General features: G+C 46.2%; 1 protein-coding gene across 3 annotated transcripts in view; it reads right to left on the bottom strand.

Moving 5' to 3' along the window:
* Positions 1-759: 759 nt before the first annotated feature.
* IL1R2 (interleukin 1 receptor type 2) overlaps positions 760-21,265 on the bottom strand; it is a 39,132-nt gene continuing 18,626 nt past the window's right edge. For all 3 annotated transcript variants that reach the window (XM_027128749.1, XM_027128748.1, XM_027128751.1), the window contains 8 exons: positions 20,199-20,326; positions 19,432-19,690; positions 13,442-13,622; positions 9,928-10,099; positions 7,757-7,819; positions 5,411-5,546; positions 3,860-4,002; positions 760-948 (listed from right to left, as the gene is read on the bottom strand). In XM_027128749.1, coding sequence (XP_026984550.1) covers positions 779-948; positions 3,860-4,002; positions 5,411-5,546; positions 7,757-7,819; positions 9,928-10,099; positions 13,442-13,622; positions 19,432-19,690; positions 20,199-20,326 — 1,252 coding nt within the window. In that variant the 3' untranslated portion in view covers positions 760-778. The remainder of the gene's footprint in view (positions 949-3,859; positions 4,003-5,410; positions 5,547-7,756; positions 7,820-9,927; positions 10,100-13,441; positions 13,623-19,431; positions 19,691-20,198; positions 20,327-21,265) is intronic.

Genomic DNA, 21,265 nt, shown 5'->3' on the forward strand with positions numbered 1-21,265 from the left:
GTTGGGGGGAACAGAGAGGGTTGGAAAGGGACTCATAAGGGCCTCTGGGAAGGTCACATGTGAACAAAGACTTGAATAGGTGAAGGAGTGAGTCATGCCAATTTTCCTGCCATTTGATTTTTTTAATTTAACTCATTAATTTAGCTGGAATTTAGTTTTGGCATATTACATAAAAGAGGCTCTGATTACTTTTTTCTCAATGTGTATGCAATTATCTCAATCCTCTTCCATTCTCTTTATTTTCAGAAGTTTCGTTATGAAGGCGAATCCGTTTCTCAGTCTGCTAGTATGTTCTGACGTATTTTTCTGACCATCTATTTGAATTACTATTTTTTGGATCGTCCTTTTAAAAAGCATTTACCAATTCTTGCTGACTCTTCTTTAGTATTTCTAAACCATCCTTTCCAGTTTCAACGTGAAATTCCACCTTCCCGAAAGGAAAACCATGTCTTTATCTTTGTATCTATAACACCTGCCATAGAGCATAGCTAAAGTAGACTTCTAACACGTTTCTGTGAAATGGATGAATGAATTCCAAAACTCCTTTAGGTGTTTTCACCTCTTATTCAAAGAGCACCTCAAGCCCACCCATGTGCACATTGGCCCCTGTGATTCAGTTTCAGAATAAACTTTACATGTCCACTTTAGTCTTTTACTACAAACCCACTATAAACACAGCAGCTCTGTTAAACAACTGAGGAAAAGAACAGCGTCCCTCAAAAACCAGGGCTGCTTGCAGAAGAAAGGACATCGTTTGACTTGAAGTATTTTATTTCCTTTATTTTACTCGGATAGGATTGAGAATCTGATGGCTGGTCTTTAACTCCATCATCAAATCATAGGCTTTTCCAGTTCTGCGTTTACACCGTCTGTGCATCCATATTCCCCCCAAAACCAAGAAGATGAGGGAAAGGGGGGCCAGTGTAATCTCCCAGGAGAACGTGGCAGCTGTAGGAAGAACAGACATGTGAGGGGTGAACACGCTCCTACCACCAAATAGGACATTGCCGCGCACTTTACAGAGAAGGAAGTGGTGTTTGTCACTTCTAATAAACAGGTACTGATTTTCAGAAAGTATGTCTTACACTAAGGTCAAGGATACTTGAGGATGACATCTGTGCGTTAGCAAACAAGCAAGGTAGAACAAATATCCATTGGAGAGAAGCAACGCAGAGCTGGGGGGGTGGGCAGGTGTCGATGGTCTAATTTTGTTCTACCCGTTGGGCTGTGTGCAATAAGATGCCTGTCTAGGTCTCTGCTAGCTGACTGTGACGTGGCCAGCACATAATCTGCCCTTTTCCGTGAGCATGGGTGTCATGAGGAGTCAGTAAAGTAACAAAGGAAAAGAAAAACTTTGAAGAAAGGGGGCTTTAGGCGTCAAGATTATCGCTTGGATCCAGCTATTTTATATTCTACTTCGTGGCATCTCTGTGTTATGAAAGTATAAGAAGCAATCCCTGGTGGCGCAGTGGTTAAGAATCCGCCTGCCAGTACAGGGGACACGGGTTCGATCCCTGGTCCGGGAAGATCCCACATGCTGTGGAGCAACTAAACCCATGCACCACAACTACTGAGCCTGCGCTCTGGAGCCCGTGAGCCACAACTACTGAGCCCGCACGCCACAACTACTGAAGCCCACGTGCCTAGAGCCCGTGCTCCGCAACAAGAGAAGCCACCGCAATGAGAAGCCCACGCACCGCAAAGGAGACTAGCCCCCGCTCACTGCAACTAGAGAAAGCCTGCGCGCAGCAAGAGAGACCTAACCCAGCCAAAAGTAAGATAAATTAAAAGATTAATTTATTTTAGAAAATATAGGAAGTATGGATAAAAAGCTAACAAGTGTTGAGGAGGAGGGATAAGTTAGGAGTTTGGGACTGACATATACACACTACTATATATAAAACAGGTAACCAACAAGGACCTACTGTATAGCACAGGGAAGTCTGCTCGATATTCTGTAATAACCTATATGGGAAAAGAATCTGAAAAAGAACGGATCTATGTATATGTATAACTGATTCACTTTGCTGTACACCTGAAACTAACAGAACATTGTAAATCAACTATAATATATAATAAAAATTAAATTAAAAAAGTTAACAAGCGCATGGATGATGAGGCTAGAATTCTACATTTTTAAGCTACTGTTTATCTTAGTCTGTGCAGGCGTTCCGGAATCGACACAGTCTCAGACAATTTCTCCAGATGATTCTTCCACCTTAAAATCCCTCAAGGCTTAGAAGCGAGTGAAGCTTTAATTTTCGGAGCAGCCATTTGGGGGCACCTCTCAGCCCTGGTGAAAGGCTTTGACCTGTGCCCTCTGTGATCAGTCATGGCCGACCCAGCGAAGGACAGGCAGGGTCAGGGCTCACGTCTTAGAAAGGTTTGCAGGTTCCCAGCATCAGGAGCAGACAAACCATGGCTTCCTTTGGGTCACGATTCTGAAGCCCAGCAGCAGATCCCACTTTCTGTGGAATCCTCCACTTCCAAGTTTGTACCACCACCAACCCGCTCATGGAAATGATCTGGGACGTCAGCCTTTGCATGTGTCCTAGGGCAACGGTTCTCAAACTTTAACATGAAAGGAGCTTGCTAAATTGCAGTCTTTGGCCTCACCCCAGAGAATCTGACTGGGTAGATCTGGGGGTGAGCCTAGGAATCTGCATTTTCAACTAGCGGCTCAAGTCAGGGATGCTGGTATGCATGGACCACAGTCAGGGATGCTGGTATGCATGGACCACAGTCAGGGATGCTGGTATGCATGGACCACAGTCAGGGATGCTGGTATGCATGGACCACAGTTGGAGAGAAGTTATACCGTGCTGTTGTTCCTGCCCTGAGGCTTACACAAATTCTCAGCTTTCCAATTAGAAGCTCGTCTGCAGCTGCCTCCCCTGCAAACACGGAATATGTGGGGCGGTTTGTGTTTATTGATTGTGCAGACTGCCCAGGAGGCAGGGTAAGGCTCCCGGTAGGGATCGCTTTGTCTCTTCCCTTCTTATCCTTCGGGCTGTCGACAGACCACATCACCCACGTCTCCCTTTCCTGCTCAGCGCTCAAACACTGAGAAGAAATCGATTTGTCAAAATGGTAAGTCAGGTTTTTCTTTTTTTTGTAAATGTCCTTCCGTGAGCACTGCGTTGGTTTGGCTACAGCCTTATACTTTATCTCCTGATCACCGATGGCTTTAACCCTGAAGCTGCCTGAGCCCTGCGTACCTTCCCAGCTCCTGGAGGATGAAATCTCTCAACCTTGGGATAAAAAGCATCCGACCCTCCTTGAGGGGTCATGAAAGCAGAGCTGGTCCTGCCGATCCAGGCAGAACCACTAGAGGACACGGGCTTTTTTAAAATCTATCGCAGAACCATTTTATCTTTTTTCCAAAAAAATCAGCTTCCTCTTTGTTTTTTTGTTTTTTTGTTTTTTTTGCGGTACGCGGACCTCTCACTGTTGTGGCCTCTCCCGTTGCGGAGCACAGGCTCCGGACGCACAGGTTCAGCGGCCATGGCTCACGGGCCCAGCCACTCCACAGCATGTGGGATCTTCCCAGACCGGGGCACGAACCCACATCTCCTGCATCGGCAGGCAGACTCTCACTGCGCCACCAGGGAAGCCCTCAGCTTCCTCTTTAAATTTTTCTTTGAGTACAATCTCCGAGCCTGCGCTCTGGAGCCCGTGAGGTGGCAGCCTCCACCCTACCAAAAAAGTCATAAAAAATGAGAGATTTGCTTTCTGTGCTCCGCTAACGGGAGACTCACGGGCCCTCCTCAGTAATCACCCAGAGCGTCAGGAGCTTTATTTAGCGTCCACAGAGCACCCAACACATAGTTTTTCCCTTTAATGTCCCCAAAATCCATACCTTCTTTGACTGTGGTACGAAGCATCTGGAAACTCATTGTATTACGGACAACACATTTAAAATCCGTGTGCAAATCCTCTCTTACGACTGGATCGAAAATCAGGGGCACTTCAATGTAATTCTCATTATTTTCCGAGTATTCCCTAGGTGAGAAGACACTTAGTTAAACATAAAGTCTTTTCAACATAGACACCTACACATTCTCAAGGCCCCACTGTGCTTGAGTTGATGTCACGATTTACCAAGTTAGAGGCACTTGCCATTATATTTGTTACGTATTTGGGAGAATTTCTAAGCCTGTTCCTGAAGGTGAGAGGGACCCTGAAGATGCTGGTCACTGGGATAGGTTACTTGTAACAAGGAGCTTGCAGAAGCCAGTTGAGTTTGGATAATGGGGGAGAAATCACTTTTTAAGGCCCTTGATGAACAAAGAACCAGTCATAGGAATAGAAATGTCTAGTTTTGGGAAATTGGACCGTATCACCAAGAAATCATTTGCATATTGGAGGGCAGGGAGTTTCCAAGAATCCCGTCCTCCACGGTGTCTACTCTCAGCCCCGCTCACTGCCAACCCTCACTCTAGAAACTCAGGTGCAGATCCGAGGGCTGCAGACGGGCCGCCGCGGAGGGGTCTCTAATCAACAGCACTGCCATGTGCAATGTTGCAGGAATCCGAAGATGCTTCACTACGATCTGTTAGCATGAATAAAAATATCATGGGTGTGGAGCCACTAGGACTATTTTTTTTTTAATCTATGGGGGGAAAATAGGCTCCTTTAAGCAAACAGGTAGTACGAGTAAGCTGACATGCGGCATGTGGGTTCTGCCCAAGCTTTTCACAACGAGAATTTTCAAGCAAACAGTCGCACTAACTACACGTAATTTCTATCCACTAAATTGCATCCAGAAAGACCTTTTTGGATAGGCCTTTCCAAAAAGACAAAAATTGGGCCAGCAAAAGTTCAGGCAACTTCAGAGTGCCGAAACTGTGATTTTAAAAACACTTTATAATTTGGAACATTGAAGGGTCTGCCTCCTCACATGCAAATGGTTTCCATCTACAAGGCCTGATTGTTCTACTTTCAGAGTGAGAAAATATTTCCCGGAGATGAAGGCTTATGAGGACAGAATCCTCGCTTTCTTTCAGAGTAACCTTCCTTAAAGACTGGAAGGAAGCAGAGGCGGCTCTCGGATCCCGTGGTTAAGTTTCAGAGTCGTTTTAAGGGCTGTGGATGTTTGACTCTGCAATGCTCAAGGAAGAAAGATCTAATTAAACAGCTAGAAGAGGCAACACCAATGTCAAGTAGTAGGCTGCAGCTCATAGATTTAGAGAGAAGGCTTGATTCTCAAGAACAGGTGGTGATACTTAGCAAACCCAATGTTTAAGATTCTAAAAATCCAACGGAGTAGAAGAAAAAATATATATTTGTAATGTGGTGTGTGTGTCATATTGATGGGTTGGCTAGGACATTGTCTCTACAAGGAAGTGGAGTCTGCAGGGGGTTCACAACAGCTCTGCCCAGGGGACGAGGAAGATCTTCCCCCACTTACTGGCGCTGCCCCTCGGTCACGCGGCCCCCCTTGTAGGCATCCTCTACGTGTGTGTTGTTGGCAGTCCACCACAGCAAGGTGGTCGCCTGTATGCCAGCTCCCAGAAACACCTTACACGGGATTGTCAGTCTCGACCCTGTGACGGCAAGACGCAGCACATCAAATGTCAGAACCCAGCCAGGGGACGGGGTCACATCAGCAGGTCTGAGCGGTGGATCTCCCCCCTCTTCTCAGACACCCTCAGCAATTCTCTTCTTAGAATGAAACTTAGTTCCCTCGAGCGATTCCATTCACCTAGAGCATCAGTATTTACCAAGGGTCTCCAGCTCTTTCCACTCGTCCTCAGGGCAGATGGAAACCCGGAGGCAAATGGCTCCCCCAAGGCCACTCGGCCCCTACAGAGCATTCTGAGTTCCAGAGCTGCCTTTTCCCACAGTTTATTCTTCTTGCCTCCAGAACTCCAGATCCAGAATCCAGAGGATTCTGTCTCTTTGCCCACTGCTGGTCTCTGCTCTCCTGTTTCCCCTAGGAGCTCTCCATCCCCGGTCATGTTCATTTAGGATTAATCCTTTCAAAAGCCACTGTGTTTTACATGAATGGTGCCTTCTACAGTTGTGCGATATGATGGTCCTAGGTCCCCTGCCTCAATCACTATGTTGGGTTCTTTTTAGTCACCAAAGGGGAGGAGGGGGAATAAATTCCTCGTGGGTAATGTGCCTCCCCGGGGTGTGTGCTTTAATGCACCTGGCCACGTCAGGCTCAGAAAGCCCACTTTTCTTCCTCCTTCACATCCCTTATGACCTTAAAGATTTCTCAGCCAAAAACAGCCCACTCGTTCTGGCCTCATATGACTCTGCCAGGCACATCAGTGCATATGCAAAGCAACGGGGCTGGAGACTCAGCTCCACTGGGCTGGGGAGCACAGAGGAGCAGGGGCGCTGGGGCGCTAGTCAGCGCTAACCTGGGTCCCCACTTCCCCAAGCTTCCAGGAGGCTCTTCTGAGAGCCAAGACAGCTGTTGGGAGCTGCAACTCAGGTGTCAGGCAGCAATCCCGGCGTCTGTGCAAAAGCCCTCCTTCTCCATGACCATCAATTAAAGTTAAAAATGTAAGCCCAAACACCAGACAAAAGAGGGAGGGAGGGAGGAAGGGAGGGAGGGAGGGAGGGAGGGAGATAACAGATAGATAATAGATAGATAGATGGATAGATGGGTGGTTAGATAGATAATAGATAGACGATGGATAGATAGATAGATGACAGATAGATAATAGATGATAGATGGATAGATGGGTGGTTAGATAGATAATAGATAGATGATAGATAGATAGACAGATGATATGTAGATAGACAGGACTCTGCAGCCAGGGTTTAATAAATGAGCATAAGACCTACAAAACCACTATATAAAAACAGACACACAGAAAAGGTACAGGCCTCACAGACACACAGGCCTGCGTCTGAATCCCAGCCAGACCCGACTATGGCTTTTTGACAGATACTAAGCCAGTGACCCCCTGGACAGCTTTTCCTTCTGGAAATTCGGAGAAATAAGACCTCCCCACAGGGTTGATGTTGGCATTGAATGGCATCTTTTTTTTTTTTTTTTTTTTTTTGTGATACGCGGGCCTCTCCCTGCTGTGGCCTCTCCCGTTGCGGAGCACAGGCTCCGGACGCGCAGGCTCAGCAGCCATGGCTCACGGGCCCAGCCGCTCCGCGGCATGTGGGATCTTCCCAGACCGGGGCACGAACCTGTGTCCCCTGCATCGGCAGGCGGACTCTCAACCACTGCGCCACCAGGGAAGCCCTGAATGGCATCTTATCAGACTTAGCTGTGCTCAGTAAGAAAGTGCGTGCTGGCCAGGATGGTGAAAAATGGTGAAAACCTCTGTCATGCATTTTCCTTAACTCCCTTGACCCGCTGACCAGCTATGTTGGCGATAAGAAACTGTCTCTGGGGGAACCAGCAGGGGCAGAGTCGGAGTCTTGGGGAAACGCTGAGCGTCGGCCAAGTATTGGTAAAGTGAATTATTTTAAATACACTACAGGTGCTGACTTTCTGGGGCATCATGCCTTAATCCTTTCATGCAGTTAACAACAGCTACTAGAACGTTCTGAGTTTTGCACTGAGATTTTTGTAGGCAGGGTTTTCAAGAAGCAAAGTGTACATGTTTTCAGATAATGCCATTACTGACAGTATTTGGTAAAGGGAAACGTTCCCTCTCATTTGCTATTTCCCGCTGGGGTAGCGGGACCTGCAAACCCCACGGCAGGCACAGTCGGTGACACAGGGGTCCTGGGGCCCCAGCTTTGGGACTGCAGCCATCCAGGTGGGTTACACGGTCCTTACCCAGCGAAGCTGAGATGGTCTGGTGGGGGGAGATGATCACGGGAATCGTCTCCTCTTCTCTTTCTGAGAAAGATATGAGGAAAAGAGATTCAGTTAGGAAAGCCTTCATTGCAAGCTGAGGGTCAGGGTCTATTGTTTACCTAATTAACTGAATTATCTTTTACAGCAGGGCCAGCCATTGTGAGACTTGGCTTTTTCTGGCAAAGGAAACCGGCTCTCCACGAAATTGAGCCTCTTTGGCCAATGCCTTTCCCAGAAGAGAGATGACTGGAAGAAGCCACAGTTAAACACACATTCCACGAACAGATGTTCTCTGCTCTGTGGTAACAATTAACCATTCCGCTCCCCGGCTTCCTGAATGAATCCTTAACAGGAGCGTTCACCATGTCCACAGGATAGGTCTTACTCCAGAGGCTCTTCGCCCCAAAGTGTCTCTCCCCACTCCCTCGCTACCATCCCATGCGCCTGCCACAGAACCCTGGAGTCGCTTCCAAAGAAATAAAAAAGGCACAGGGGCCCCAGAACCACCTGTTCGTGATGCTAACCCCATACTGAGTGATAAACTCAGTAACCCAGCTTGGTCACCAGGGCTTTTTAGTTGAGGTGATTGACCCTTTGGGGCGGGGGGTGGGAATTGGAACCCAGCTCCCTGAGAGGCAGGTCCCCCAGAAGCTGGAAGAAACTGGGCATCTGAACTGGAGCAGAAAGGACAGTTGATGGGGGTGGACAGAGAGCTCTGCTCCATCCCCACCTCTTCCACTAAAGAGCATTTGAAACCCTAACAGGAATAAGCATTATGCAGCATCCCAGGAGAGCCCGGGGAGCCCGCTTCTCCACCAAGACCGGGAGCTTTTCCCTCCCCTCACGGTCACAGGGCTGCTGCACAGAGGCTGGGAGCAGAGAGGGGAGAAGAACGCCCCAAGGACGAGACGTTAATGCATCCGTGGGTCCCAATTCCAGGCTGCATCAGCATCACCGACACGGGGCTGGTGGGAGTGTTAAACACAGGCTGCTAATCGCTTCTGATTCAGTAGGTCTGGGATGGGGCCTGAGATCTTCCAGGTCTGATGAGTACCCAGGTGATGCCACTGCCGCTGGCCGAGGACCACCCTTTGAGAACGGCTGAGACACAGTGTGGTCCGGACACAGGATTATATGTAGGTTGGCGCCCCCTAGTGTTCCTGTGCAGTATCACATGAACAGGATAATTCGGGCCCCCTTCAAAGTCACGGGATTCTCAGGGGTCCCCGCTGTGCGGGAGCAAGGGGTTGATGTGAATGAATCTTCACAAGACGTTAAAAGAAAATAATCTAGAGATTTCCATTCATGGGAGACACGATTTTCCCTGTAGTAAAACTGAATCTCTGGATTCTCTGGGAGAAAAAAGTCTTTCCTCTCACAGACCAATTATGTAACCTTAATACAGTTCCAATGCTCTCTGAAACGTCCTTAAAAGACTCCAGTTGTGTAGTTACTCAGTGTATAAAACAAAGAAAAGCACCATAGTTTCCAGGGCAGGGGCTAGAACTGCCTCACTTGTGTGCCCTTTGCACCAAGCTTGATGTCCCACATGTAGGAGGCATGGAGGAAACAGTGGATAAACTTGACATGCTAATCAGTACTGTTCACAACATTATTTTCAGGTAGAACTCATTTAAACCAATGAGATCCCTCACTATTTAAAATCCTGGTTTCAAGGGTAACTAGACCTGCTTGGGAAAGACCAGAAAAGGGCAATTTTCACCACATATGCCAACGCATAGCCTTCTCACTGAAAAATCCAATAAAATCCTAGTAACCTAGAATTATACACAAAGTTACGGCAACCGTGTCCTGATAGCTGGCCCTGGAGGTGCAGGCCTTCCAAGGGGACCTTGCAAAAAGACCTTCCAAGAGAACCACTGTTTGGCTCCCTCTAGTGGTACATGTTTTAGCCTCAGACTCGGAACCCCGTCAACTACCCAGGGATTCACCATTCCTCATAAAAACACCCTGCTTCCTCTCTTTCCAAGTGTCCTACACAGCTTAGAAGCCTGATGCTTAGAGAGTTGCCGTATCTGTTTTCCTTTCATACCAAAGACACTCAAAGAATTCTACAGGAACCCTAATTTTTTCCTTGCATGCTTGTTGCTGAACCAGGGTGCAGAGGTACCTTGATAGCAAGTACTCACTCTTAACACGGAGTTTGATATTCCTGGTGATGTTGTATTGCCTGCCTCTGTGGGCAAACGTCATGGCACACTGATAATAGCCCACGTCCTCCAGAGACACATTGTTTACCAGTAAGCGAGTTCCCCTCACACTTAGAAATTTCTCGTTGTCTTGATCCAAAGGGACAGAATCCTTAAGAGAAAATGTTTTTCAAAGTTACGCTATATCTTAATTGACATCTCAAAAACTATGAACAGCATTGGTATTATCCGTCACTCTTGAATCTGCAATCCAAGAACCACTCTGATATTTACTTTGCAAATATTGTCCTTTGGGACATGCTTTTAACTGTATTTTTAGGAGGGGGAGTCTGTTAGCATATAACACGGGATGGCTGGGTTTGTTTAACCAGAATGTTTAAAGCACATTTGCTTTGGCACAATGGGAAAAAAAGAAACTATCTTCTTTGACAAAGTAGGCGATTAAAATATAAATATATTTATGGCATAACAGCTGCCTATAGAAACATCCAGAAAGGAGTGCTATGGGAAACATCCAGAAAAGAGTGCTTGGGAAACATCCAGAAAGGGGTGTTATGACGTAGTCATGGTAACTCGGAGAACAAGGCTCAGAAGAGTTGATATTGCAGTAATCACTTTAAACATCTCAATTTTAGGAGTCAGTAGAGACAGAGGAAAATTTGTAAGACAAAAATAAATGTGGGGCTTCCCTGGTGGCAGAGTGGTTAGGAATCCGCCTGCCAGTGCATGGGACACAGGTTTGAGTCCTGGTCTGGGAAGATCGCACATGCCGTGGAGCAACTAAGCCCGTGCGCCACAACTACTGAGCCTGTGCTCTAGAGCCCATGAGCCACAACTACTGAGCCCACGTGCCCCAACTACTGAAGCCCACGTGCCTAGAGCCCACACTCCGCAACAAGAGAAGCCACCACAATGAGAAGCCCACACACCGCAACGAAGAGTAGCCCCTGCTCGCCGCAACTAGAGAAAGCCTGAGCACAGCAACAAAGAACCAATGTAGCCAAAAACAAATAAATTTATTTTAAAAAATAATAATAAAAAAATAAATGTGAGACATGAGGCCACACTTCCTGTATGGACAAAAGGTACTGTGCATTCTACAGAGCAGACCCTCAAGAGGGAAGTCTCCAGTAACAGAGAACACACCCTCATGAGCACAAAATGTTCTCAGGAACATCTCTTTCAAAACCATGATGATTGCGAGGCTTCCCTAATGGTGCAGTGATTGCGAGTCCGCCTGCCAATGCAGGGCACACAGGTTCGATCCCTGGTCCGGGAAGATCCCACATGCCACGGAGCAGCTGGGCCCGTGTGCCACAAGTACTGAGGCCCACGCACCTAGCTCCCATGCTCCACAACAAGAGAAGCCACCACAATGAGAAGCCCGCGCACTGCAATGAAGAGTAGCCCCTGCTCGCCGCAACTAGAGAAAGCCCGTGCACAGCAATGAGGACCCAACACAGCCAAAAATGAATAAATAAATTAATTTTTTTAAAAAAGAAGTGCCTTTAAAAAAATGATGATTGCAATAGTCATATATAACCTTGAGTCATTGCAGAGACTTTTTCTGAATGAGAACCCAGGCATAACTGGAATAGTTTATCAACCACATAGCTCATGGAGTCTAACTGTACAATGTATTTAATTAAAGAAAGAGATTTCATTGTTCCCAACATGAGTGATCAGTATGAAAAAAGCCAAACAGGGCCCGGCAGCACAATTATTCCAGGGCCTACGAGCCCCCAGGTCTCCCCCGTGTGGCAGGGATGTGTGGGTTCTGGCCTCTGGGGTCAGAGGTTTGGCTTCACCCTCTACCAGCTGCATGACCTTCAGCACATTCCTTACATTTCCGGTCTCTGTTTCCTAATCTGTAAAATGGAGATATTAACAACCCCTATTGCACTGGGTTCATGTCAGGGAGTTTAGAACAGACTTGTACACAGAACGTGCTCAGTAATGATTAGCATTCTTAGGACGGGAACAAATATCATTATTAAGCGCCACCATGATACCCTTGTCCACCCGAATTTATCGAGGACCATTTACAAGTCAAGCACTGCACGAGGTGCTTCCCACACTGTGCTCCATGTAATCTCAAAACAACCTCAGGCAGTGGGAGTGACGAACTGCCGTCTTGCAGAGGGAACAGGTTTAGGAGGTAAAATAACTGACCAAGGCTATGCAAAAGGTCAGTGAAGAAGCAGGGTTTCCAATCCAGACTGCTCAACCCCAGAACCTGTGCTCTTTCCTCTACGGTAAAACCCCTCACTTGACCTTTTTATGCTCTTACAAAACCAAGAGCTCCATAATGGGGCAGGTGAACTCCTAGGAGCTGGCTGTTCACTTTCTCCGAAAATCATTTAAAAGTTCCCAATATTAAACTGACATCCTAGAGCTATCTTGTAGTTAGAATACCAGTCAACTAGTCAACCTATTTTTTGATTAAAAGGTTAGTTTCTATCCATTTTTAAACAAATAACTGTACTTTTCAGTATCAATCTATGGTGTATATCAGGAGTCGGCAACTTTTTCTGTAAAGGGCCAGAAAGTAAATATTTTAGGCCTACGGTCCACGTGGCCTCTGTTCAACTATTCAACTCTGCCATTGCCCCACGAAAACACAGAAATAAATGAGCGTGTCCCAGCAAAACATTACTTATAGACACGGAGATTTGGGTTTTATATCATTTTCACGGGTCATGAAATATTATTCTTTTTTTTAACCATTTAAACAAGTGAAAGGTAAGCTGGTGAACATACGAAAATGGGTGGCAGCTCAATTTTGGGCCCTGGCTGTCATTTGCCCACACCTGGTCTAAACAAGGGAGCCAATGATAGTAGATATTTATTCAACCAGTCAGGACACGAAATCGTGTTTATATTTCACTCCTTTAACTCAAAGGCTGATTTTTATATGCTTTCAAAAAACTCTATCAGGGCTTCCCTGGTGGCGCAGTGGTTGGGAGTCCGCCTGCCGATGCAGGGGACGCGGGTTCGTGCCCCGGTGCGGGAAGATCCCACGTGCCGCGGAGCGGCCGGGCCCGCGAGCCATGGCCGCTGAGCCTGCGCGTCCGGAGCCTGTGCTCCGCAACGGGAGAGGCCACGGCAGTGAGAGGCCCGCGTACCGCAAAAAAAAACAAAACAAAACAAAAAGAACAACAACAAAAAAAACTCTATCAATATGTGTATCAAGTTGTTAAATAGTTCTTTCTAAAAATTTCTATAGTCAAACAACAGAGTGAAAAGCTCTTTTCTTCAGCTGTTATTTATTCTGCATTCATTTCCACTCTGTCTTTCCAAATCACCCTCTGAGGACACTTACCTAAGCCCTTTCAAGGCTAACAGAGCATATTAATCATGGCCCTTTTTAAAATCGCTGGGTTAAAAAAACAGAAATATAAAAGTGAATATATTGTCCTCAAATGAATATTTTATATCTTTCCTATGGCTCATCAAACACCTTTTCATTAAACGGCAATTCTTAAAGATGTACCTTGTACCATCGAATCTTCACGTCAGTTTTGTTCCCGATGAATTCACTCAGATCAGGACAAACTAATAACCCAGAGGCTGACAAGGTTATAATTTGTGGGTAGAAGATGAGAGGCAGGGAAGCTTCTGTCTTCTCAAAAACCCTGAGCTCAATGGACATTTCGTCACAGTAAGAGGCATTCCTGATTTAAAAGGGAAAAAAAGGAATAATAAATGGCAAGGCAAAATGAAAATAAAACTAAATGAAATTAAGAATAATTCCCCAATCTCATTAAATTCTGCATTCTGTATTTTCCTCATTGGTATTGCAATACTTTTGTCCCTTGTCCTTTTGAATCTTTGGAGCACAAAAAAAAAAAAACATAATTGTCATATAGAAATGGTGATATATTCTGCATGTTTCCAAAAAGGACCCTCCACAAGCCTGATTTCAAGACCATTGAGGGCCAGTAAAAAACCCTCAAGTCCTCTTCAAAGGGGCCTAAACCCTTCCAGGTTCCGGGGGAGGTTCTTGATCACAGCCCCAGTATGCTCCAAATTCCTGGTCCAGGCAACCTTATCTAGATGGAGATATTGTTTCCTAAGAGCCACTGTTTCCATATAAAGAAAGTCCTCTTCACTTCTCTTGGAAATCATTATCAACTGAAGTCAAATTTCAGAAAACTGCTGAGCACTTTGTATAAGATCTAGAAATGATTTTTGCAATACTGCACAGGGGAAATTAACTTGGTAAATTTGTTTGTTTGGTTTTTATTTATTTTTTTGGTGGGTCTAACTATAATCGCAATAGCATCATTCTATCAAGACCCTAGAACTGGGGAAAGGACAGAGGCAAAACATTGACAGAAACACAGACAATGTGGAGGGAAGGACAGAGGATATTAATTCAAACAATTTTTTGAAGTAGAAAAACATAAAGATATAATTAGCTCAGCTAAGCTGCTGGTGACCTACCTAAGAAACACTGGACGTCAACACAATGAGCATGTGTGTTTTATGGGGTTGGGAGGGAGGGGTACAGCAAAATGTAAAAAAATTCTATACCCAAAGAAGGAGCAAAATGTGAAAATTATATGTGAAGGTAGTAAGGGATAAATGCTTACTACCTGAAAGCAAAAAGAAATTAATTCAAATTTCTACTTCATATCTGGTTGAAGAAAGGAAAAAGACGAAAAACATTTTATGCATGAAGAAATGCAGACAGCTATCACCTTGAAGAATGCATAATCTCACTGCAAATCGAAGAAATGCTAATGAGGGCAAGTCTGAAGAACAGAGCACACCTGAAAATAGTCCTCCCAGCAGCTCCTGGGGAGGAGAGCATGCCAGGCTCTGTGCTCTGCAATACATCATTTCATTTATTCTCCAACCCTGTGACACTACTATATCACTTTTAGATGAGGAAAATTAGGTGTGCAGAATGTAAGTAAATTCCTAAGGCTATAGAGCCTCTAAGAGGTCAAACCAAGGTTAGAAGCCAGTAGGGCTGTGGGAAAACCTGTAAATCAGGGCATTACATCCAGACACCAAGCTTACGAGACATATTGAGAGTTACAAACCTGTTCGCATTACTGATCTGGTCATCCACCTTGGGCAACAGACACCCCGTGGAAATAACTCAAAAGAAAGATGGGTGGGGAAATCATTTGATCGATCACCACTCATATTCCCCATGTAGTGTGGCAGCCCCACAGCAAAGAGGTGGTTGTCACTTGTGCCATCCACCAGATATGTCCTGTCCCCCATCCAGAGCAGACGGTGGGGTTACAGGTCCTGGCACTGAGACTTGGGGGCTGCGTAGCCCAGCAGCATCACCTTGCCCACCCTGATGGACAGAACAGCTATGTGGGTTCCAGGTCACAAAATTATAAACAGCACAGGAGCAGGGCCATTTTATGCCCTGTGACTGTAAATGCCAAAGGGCATTATAGCAGCTGCTGGTCATTCTTGCTCTATTAGACCCCAATCCTGAAGCTGGAAGAGAGTTTTAGAGGTCAGCCAGGGGAACTCTCCCACGAGCTGCAAAAGATTAACCCACATCGGGTTTCCCTGGCCTCTCAATCTCTGACCTCTTTTTTCTACAAGAATACAAAACAAAATAAGGTATTAAGCACAAATTTTTTAATCACGTATAAAAACAAACTTTAAGGCAAATATGACTCAGCTCACATCTCCCTCATTTTTGCATGTTATCACTTCAGTAGTAAATAAGTCTTGCATTTGGGGAAAGAAAGGCCATTTCCATGTGCATATTGACACCTACAATGGTGCTCCCCATACTCTATGCTTCATATGCTGTGATTTCACAGAACCCTCCCAACAAACCTCTTTACAAAGGAGAAAACTGAGGCCCATGAATATCAAATAATAAGACCAAGGTCCTACCAGGTAGCAAATGAGGGCTAAGATTCACATCCTTATCATTCTGACTCCAAATTCCATCCTATTTCTACCATGCTATTAAGTTTTCCTCATAGTGTTCCTTAGAAAAACGTTAGAATTTTTGACACTAAAAAGAAAGAAAAATGATGCATTTATAGCTATTGTAAAATCAGACATCCAGGGACTTCCCTGGTGGCACAGTGGTCAAAAGTCCGCCTGCCAATGCAGGGGACACAGGTTCAAGCCCTGGTCTGGGAAGATCCCACGTGTGGTGGAGCAACTAAGCCCATGCGCCACAACTATGGAGCCTGCGCTCTAGAGCTCACGAGCCGCAACTACTGAGCCCACGTGCCACAACTACTGAAGCCCGTGTGCCTAGAGCTTGGGCTCTGCAACAAGAGAAGCCACTGCAATGAGAAGCCCGTGCACCACAACGAAGAGTAGCCCCTGCTCACTGCACAGCAACAAAGGCCCAACACAGCCAAAACTAAAAATAAATATATTGATTAATTGTTTTAATAATAAAAAATAATAAGTGAAAAATACAGATGAAATCAAATTTAATAAAATATATTTTTTTAAAAAATCAGATACCCACATTTCTCTGATATGAAAATATGAGATTGTCTGCCTGCTTCCATTGACAGGACTGAAAACACGCACACACACACACACACACACACACACACACACACACCCCATCTAGGACTGGGGTTGATATTGTCTGAAATTCTCCCATTCACCAGTAATTTCTTTGTGCTGAGAATGTCCTTTCTTTGGCTGTCTTTCTAAATGTAAATACTCATGGGCACAGTTTCTCCTTAAGTCAAATGAATTTATGAAATCTGGGGAGACTCTGAAGCTGGCTGGTGAGGATAATTAGAGCCTTGGGGTAGAAGAGAGGCAGCAGCTGAAGAAACAAGGCCAAGAAGAGTATTTCCCAGTCACGCCAATGGTCTGCCCTAATCCTTTCAGAAGAACGAATTCGGGCTTCCCTGGTGGAGCAGTGGTTGAGAGTCCACCTGCCAAGGCAGGGGACACGGGTTTGTGCCCCGGTCTGGGAAGATCCCACATGCCGCGGAGCGGCTGGGCCCGTGAGCCATGGCCGCTGAGCCTGCGCCTCCGGAGCCTGTGCTCCGCAACGGGAGAGGCCACAGCAGTGAGAGGCCCGCATACCACAAAAAAAAAAAAAAAAAAGAACTAACTTAGGAAATGTTTAAGGCTGCCAACACTAGGCCTGCAACTTTCTCCTTCAAGAAGCATCAAGGTATGCCTAGACCATTCAATGGGGAAAGGACAGTCTTTTCAATAAAAGATCTTAGGAAAACTGGTTAGCCACATGCAAAAGAATGAAGTTGGCCCATGAACTTACCCATATACAAAATTTAACTCAAAATGGATCAAAGACCAAAACATAAGAGCCAAAACTATAAAAATGTTTAGAAGAAAACACAGAGGGAAAGCTTCATGGCATTAGACATGATTTCTTGGCTATGACATGAAAAGCACAGGCAACCAAAGAAAAATTAGATAAATTGAACTTCATCAAAATTTAAAACTTTTGTCCATCAAAGGACATTATCAGCAGCGTGAAAAGGCAACCCATGGAATGCAAGAAAATATTTGCACGTCATATACCTGGTAAGGCATTGATATCCAGAATACATAAGGAATTCCTACAACTTGATTTTAAAGTGGGCAAACGACTTGAATACACATTTCTCCAAAGAAGATACACAGATGGCCAGTAAAGCACATGGAAAGATGCTCAAGGTCACTAATCATTAGGGAAATGCAAATCAAAATCACAGGGATACTACCAAATGTAAAATAGCTAGCTAGTGGGAAGCAGCCGCGTAGCACAGGGAGATCAGCTCGGTGCTTTGCGACCACCTAGAGGAAGGGGATGTGGGGATATATGTATACATATAGCTGATTCACTTTGTTAGACAGCAGAAGCTAACACAACATTGTAAAGCAATTATACTCCAATAAAGATGTTAAAAAAAAATCACGGTGATATACCACTTCACCCCCATCAGAATGGCTATTAAAGAACAGAAAATAATAAGTGTTGGTAAGGATGTTGAGAAATTGGAACCCTGTACCTTGCTGGAGGGAATGTAAAATGGTCTGGCCACTGTGGAAAACAATACAAGTTCCTCAAAATTAAATACAGAATTACCATACGATCCACCCATTCCATTTCTGGGTAGATACTCAAAAGAATTGAAATCGGGGACTCATTTTTGTACAGCCATGTACAAACAGCATTATTCACAACAACCGAAAGGCAGAAGCAGCCTAAGCAGCCTAAGCCGAAAGGCAGAAGCAGTCCCTTGATGGATAAATGGATAAACAAAATATGGTATGTACAGTTGACCCTGGAACAACACAGGTTTGAACTGTGTGGGTCCCCTTGCACACACATTTCTTTCAATAGCAAATACTACAGCATCACACAATCCGTGTTGGGTGGATCCACGGACACAAAACTGAGGGTCCTGAGGCGCCATGGACACTGAAGGCTGTGACTGTAAGTTATACGCAGACTATTGACTTTAGGGGTCGGGGCCCCTCACCCCCGTGTTGTTCAAGGGTCAACTGTACATATAACGGAATATTCTTCAGCCTTAAAAAGGAAGGACATTTTGACACCTGCTGCAACATGGATGAACCTTGAAGACATTGTGCTGAGTGAAATAAGCCAGTTACAAAAGGACAAATACTGTGGTGCTTGGAATATGAGGTACTTGGAATAGTCAAATTCATCGAGACAGAATAAAGGTAGAATGGGGGTTGCCAGGAGCTGATGGGGAGGGGAAACTGAAGAGCTGTTCAGTGGGGACAGAGTTTCAGCTTGGGAAGATGAAAAGAGTTCTGGAGCAAACCATGTGGATGTACTTCACACAACTGAATGGTACACTTAAAAAGGGTTAAAATGGTAAATTTTACGTTATGCTTATGTTACCACAATTAAAGGGGAAAAAAAGCAACAGGGCAATGAGGAAGGGGACTACGCCCCAGGTCAGGAGCTGTGGGTTCCAGCCTCACCTCCACACCCACGACCTGGGAGAACTTTGTGAGCGAGCTTGGTTCCCCCAGGTGTGCAATAACCAGTTGGATTAACTTCTTCCTAAAGTCTCACCTGGGTCCCCTGTTCTACTCAGCATTCTACATCTATTTCTTGGGTCCTTGTGGATTCAGCAGTGAACAAAAGAAACCAAGTCCCTGTCCTCTGGAGTTTACGTTCTAACAGGGTAGACAAACCTTAAGTACATAAAACACATATGTGTGTGACAGATGAGGAAACATAAGCACAGGGTAAGGGGAGAGTGACAGGAGTCCTGCTTTAGATAAAGTGGCCAGGGACGTCCTCTCCATAGAGGGGACACCTGAGCAGAGACTTCAAGTGAAGGGAGAGAGGGCGCCATGAGGACATCTGTGGACAGGCTCTCAGGTAGGAGGTATTTCAGTGACAGTGAAGCGGACGTAAGGTGGGTTCCCACCTGTGCGCCGGGTTTTGAAATCCAGGTGGTCACGGAAACGCCATGCAAGCATCCATTCCGCAAGGGCCCCCCTTCCCACCCTCATCCCAGAGGGGCTGACCTGACAGTGCAGATGTAGGTGCCAGAGTCCCCCCGCGAGGCTGGTACAATCCACAGGCTGCCGTCCTGGACCCACACTCGCAGCTCTTCCTCCCCCGGGACCATCGTGGAGGAGTTGTTTCTACGCCATGTCACACTGACGTGGGTGGTAGCAGAGTCCCAGTATGGCCCCTGGGGGCACCTCATGGCCACAGGCTCCCCTTCTACCTTGAACCTGGTTTTGGGATGCCTGCCATGAAACTGGCAGCTTCCTGCAGCCACTGAATGACAAAGAACCCACAGTCAGGCTTTGGGTCCATCCGAGGAAGCCACGTGCCCCGGACAACGTGGGGGCCCCATGAACCCCTCCTCTCACAGAGATCTCAAAACCCCCAAATAACAAGGTTAGGGCTACTATCAAGTCCCATCGACATTTTGTGGGAAAAGTTAAGTCAGGTTCACACGATGACAAAAAAAATTTTGGCCTTATTTTTGCCTTGTCATTCAAAGTCGATCCTGATTGAGTTCAGCTTCCTTGCAGCAGGTCGTACGGTTAAAATCCAAAGGCACCTTTTGTCAAGGGCAAAAGCAGGGTCTCTTCGGTTTGCTCCTTTGGCAGGAATGACCGATGCCCAGGGCAAGCTCGTGAACCAGAGGAGACGGGCAAGAGGAAGACTCCATCACCTACCAACACCTTGCTTTTTGAGGACAACAGAACCTCCCTAGAGAAGCAACTCCTTTCCCCAGAGAAGCTGCAGGCACGTCCCCTCCAGCTGAGTCACTTCTTACCCATGTGTTCCTCAGGCCGGATGGTGAAGAGAGAGACACACAGCAACCATATGGACCAGGTGAACATCACTCCCGGGAACTTCTGGAGGACACAGGAAGTGGAGACCGCAGGCCCAGCACCCCGCAGCCTAGAGGAAGACACAGAAGAGGGGTCACCAAGAACCACTGACGCCCAAACAGAGAACCCCTTGAGGACGGTCCCTGGGATGGGTTCTGGAGGTGTCCCCTGGTGACCAAAACCCTTTTGCCTGGATTTTTTAACAAGAAAACTCAAATATTTGAATTTATTCCTCTACAGCAACTTTCACTGGAATAGGAGTCTGTCTCTCAAGTGTTTCTCTCTCCTGAAGCGTGCCTTAGCACTCCCTACCCCTTGGCCTGATAGGCTCTTTCGTCACCTAAGGCCACTGCTAGGGTCTGGGCTCAGGCATCACCCTTGGTGAGGTCTTCCCTGACCTTCCCGTAAAGTAGCACCACCTTCTGCCCCGTGCTCTACTTCCTTTCCTGCTCTGTTGCTGTCGATGGCGTTTATCCTAACTATGTCTCTTCTCTCCAGCATGTAAGCTCCACGTGCTCGGGACCCTGCTTTATTTTATTCACCGCTGTTTCCTAACTCCTACTCGTTGAGTGAAGGGATGAGTGGATGCATCCCCAGAAGTTGAAAGTTCCTTACATTTTACTGGTCAGAGAACTCTTCCTAGAGTCTTTATGGGTTAACTTATTTCACATACAATTCTGACACGCGCTGAGGGATTCAGCAGCCCCTCTGAGCTAGAGCATCCCCGAGGGAAAAGCAGAATGAGGGCCAAAAAGTGAATAATTTATACAAGCTCACGAAGCATTCCTCCCTACCACCCTCCCCAAGGCTGGAGTATCAGATGCCTCTGCATCTCCCCGTGGTCCCTCTGCATCTCCCCGTGGTCCCTCGGCATCTCCCCGTGGTCCCTCGGCATCTCCCCGTGGTCCCTCCCACGCTTTATCGCAGTCGCCTGTTGTATCGCTAGCTGCTGCCACAACAATACTGCTAACGAGCCAGCCCCGAACTGAATGCCATACGACACCAGCCG

Source organism: Aethalodelphis obliquidens, unplaced genomic scaffold, assembly GCF_003676395.1.
Source record: "Aethalodelphis obliquidens isolate GAN/ISIS:26980383/991018 unplaced genomic scaffold, ASM367639v1 scaffold35, whole genome shotgun sequence".
Classification (NCBI taxonomy): Eukaryota; Metazoa; Chordata; class Mammalia; order Artiodactyla; family Delphinidae; genus Aethalodelphis; species Aethalodelphis obliquidens.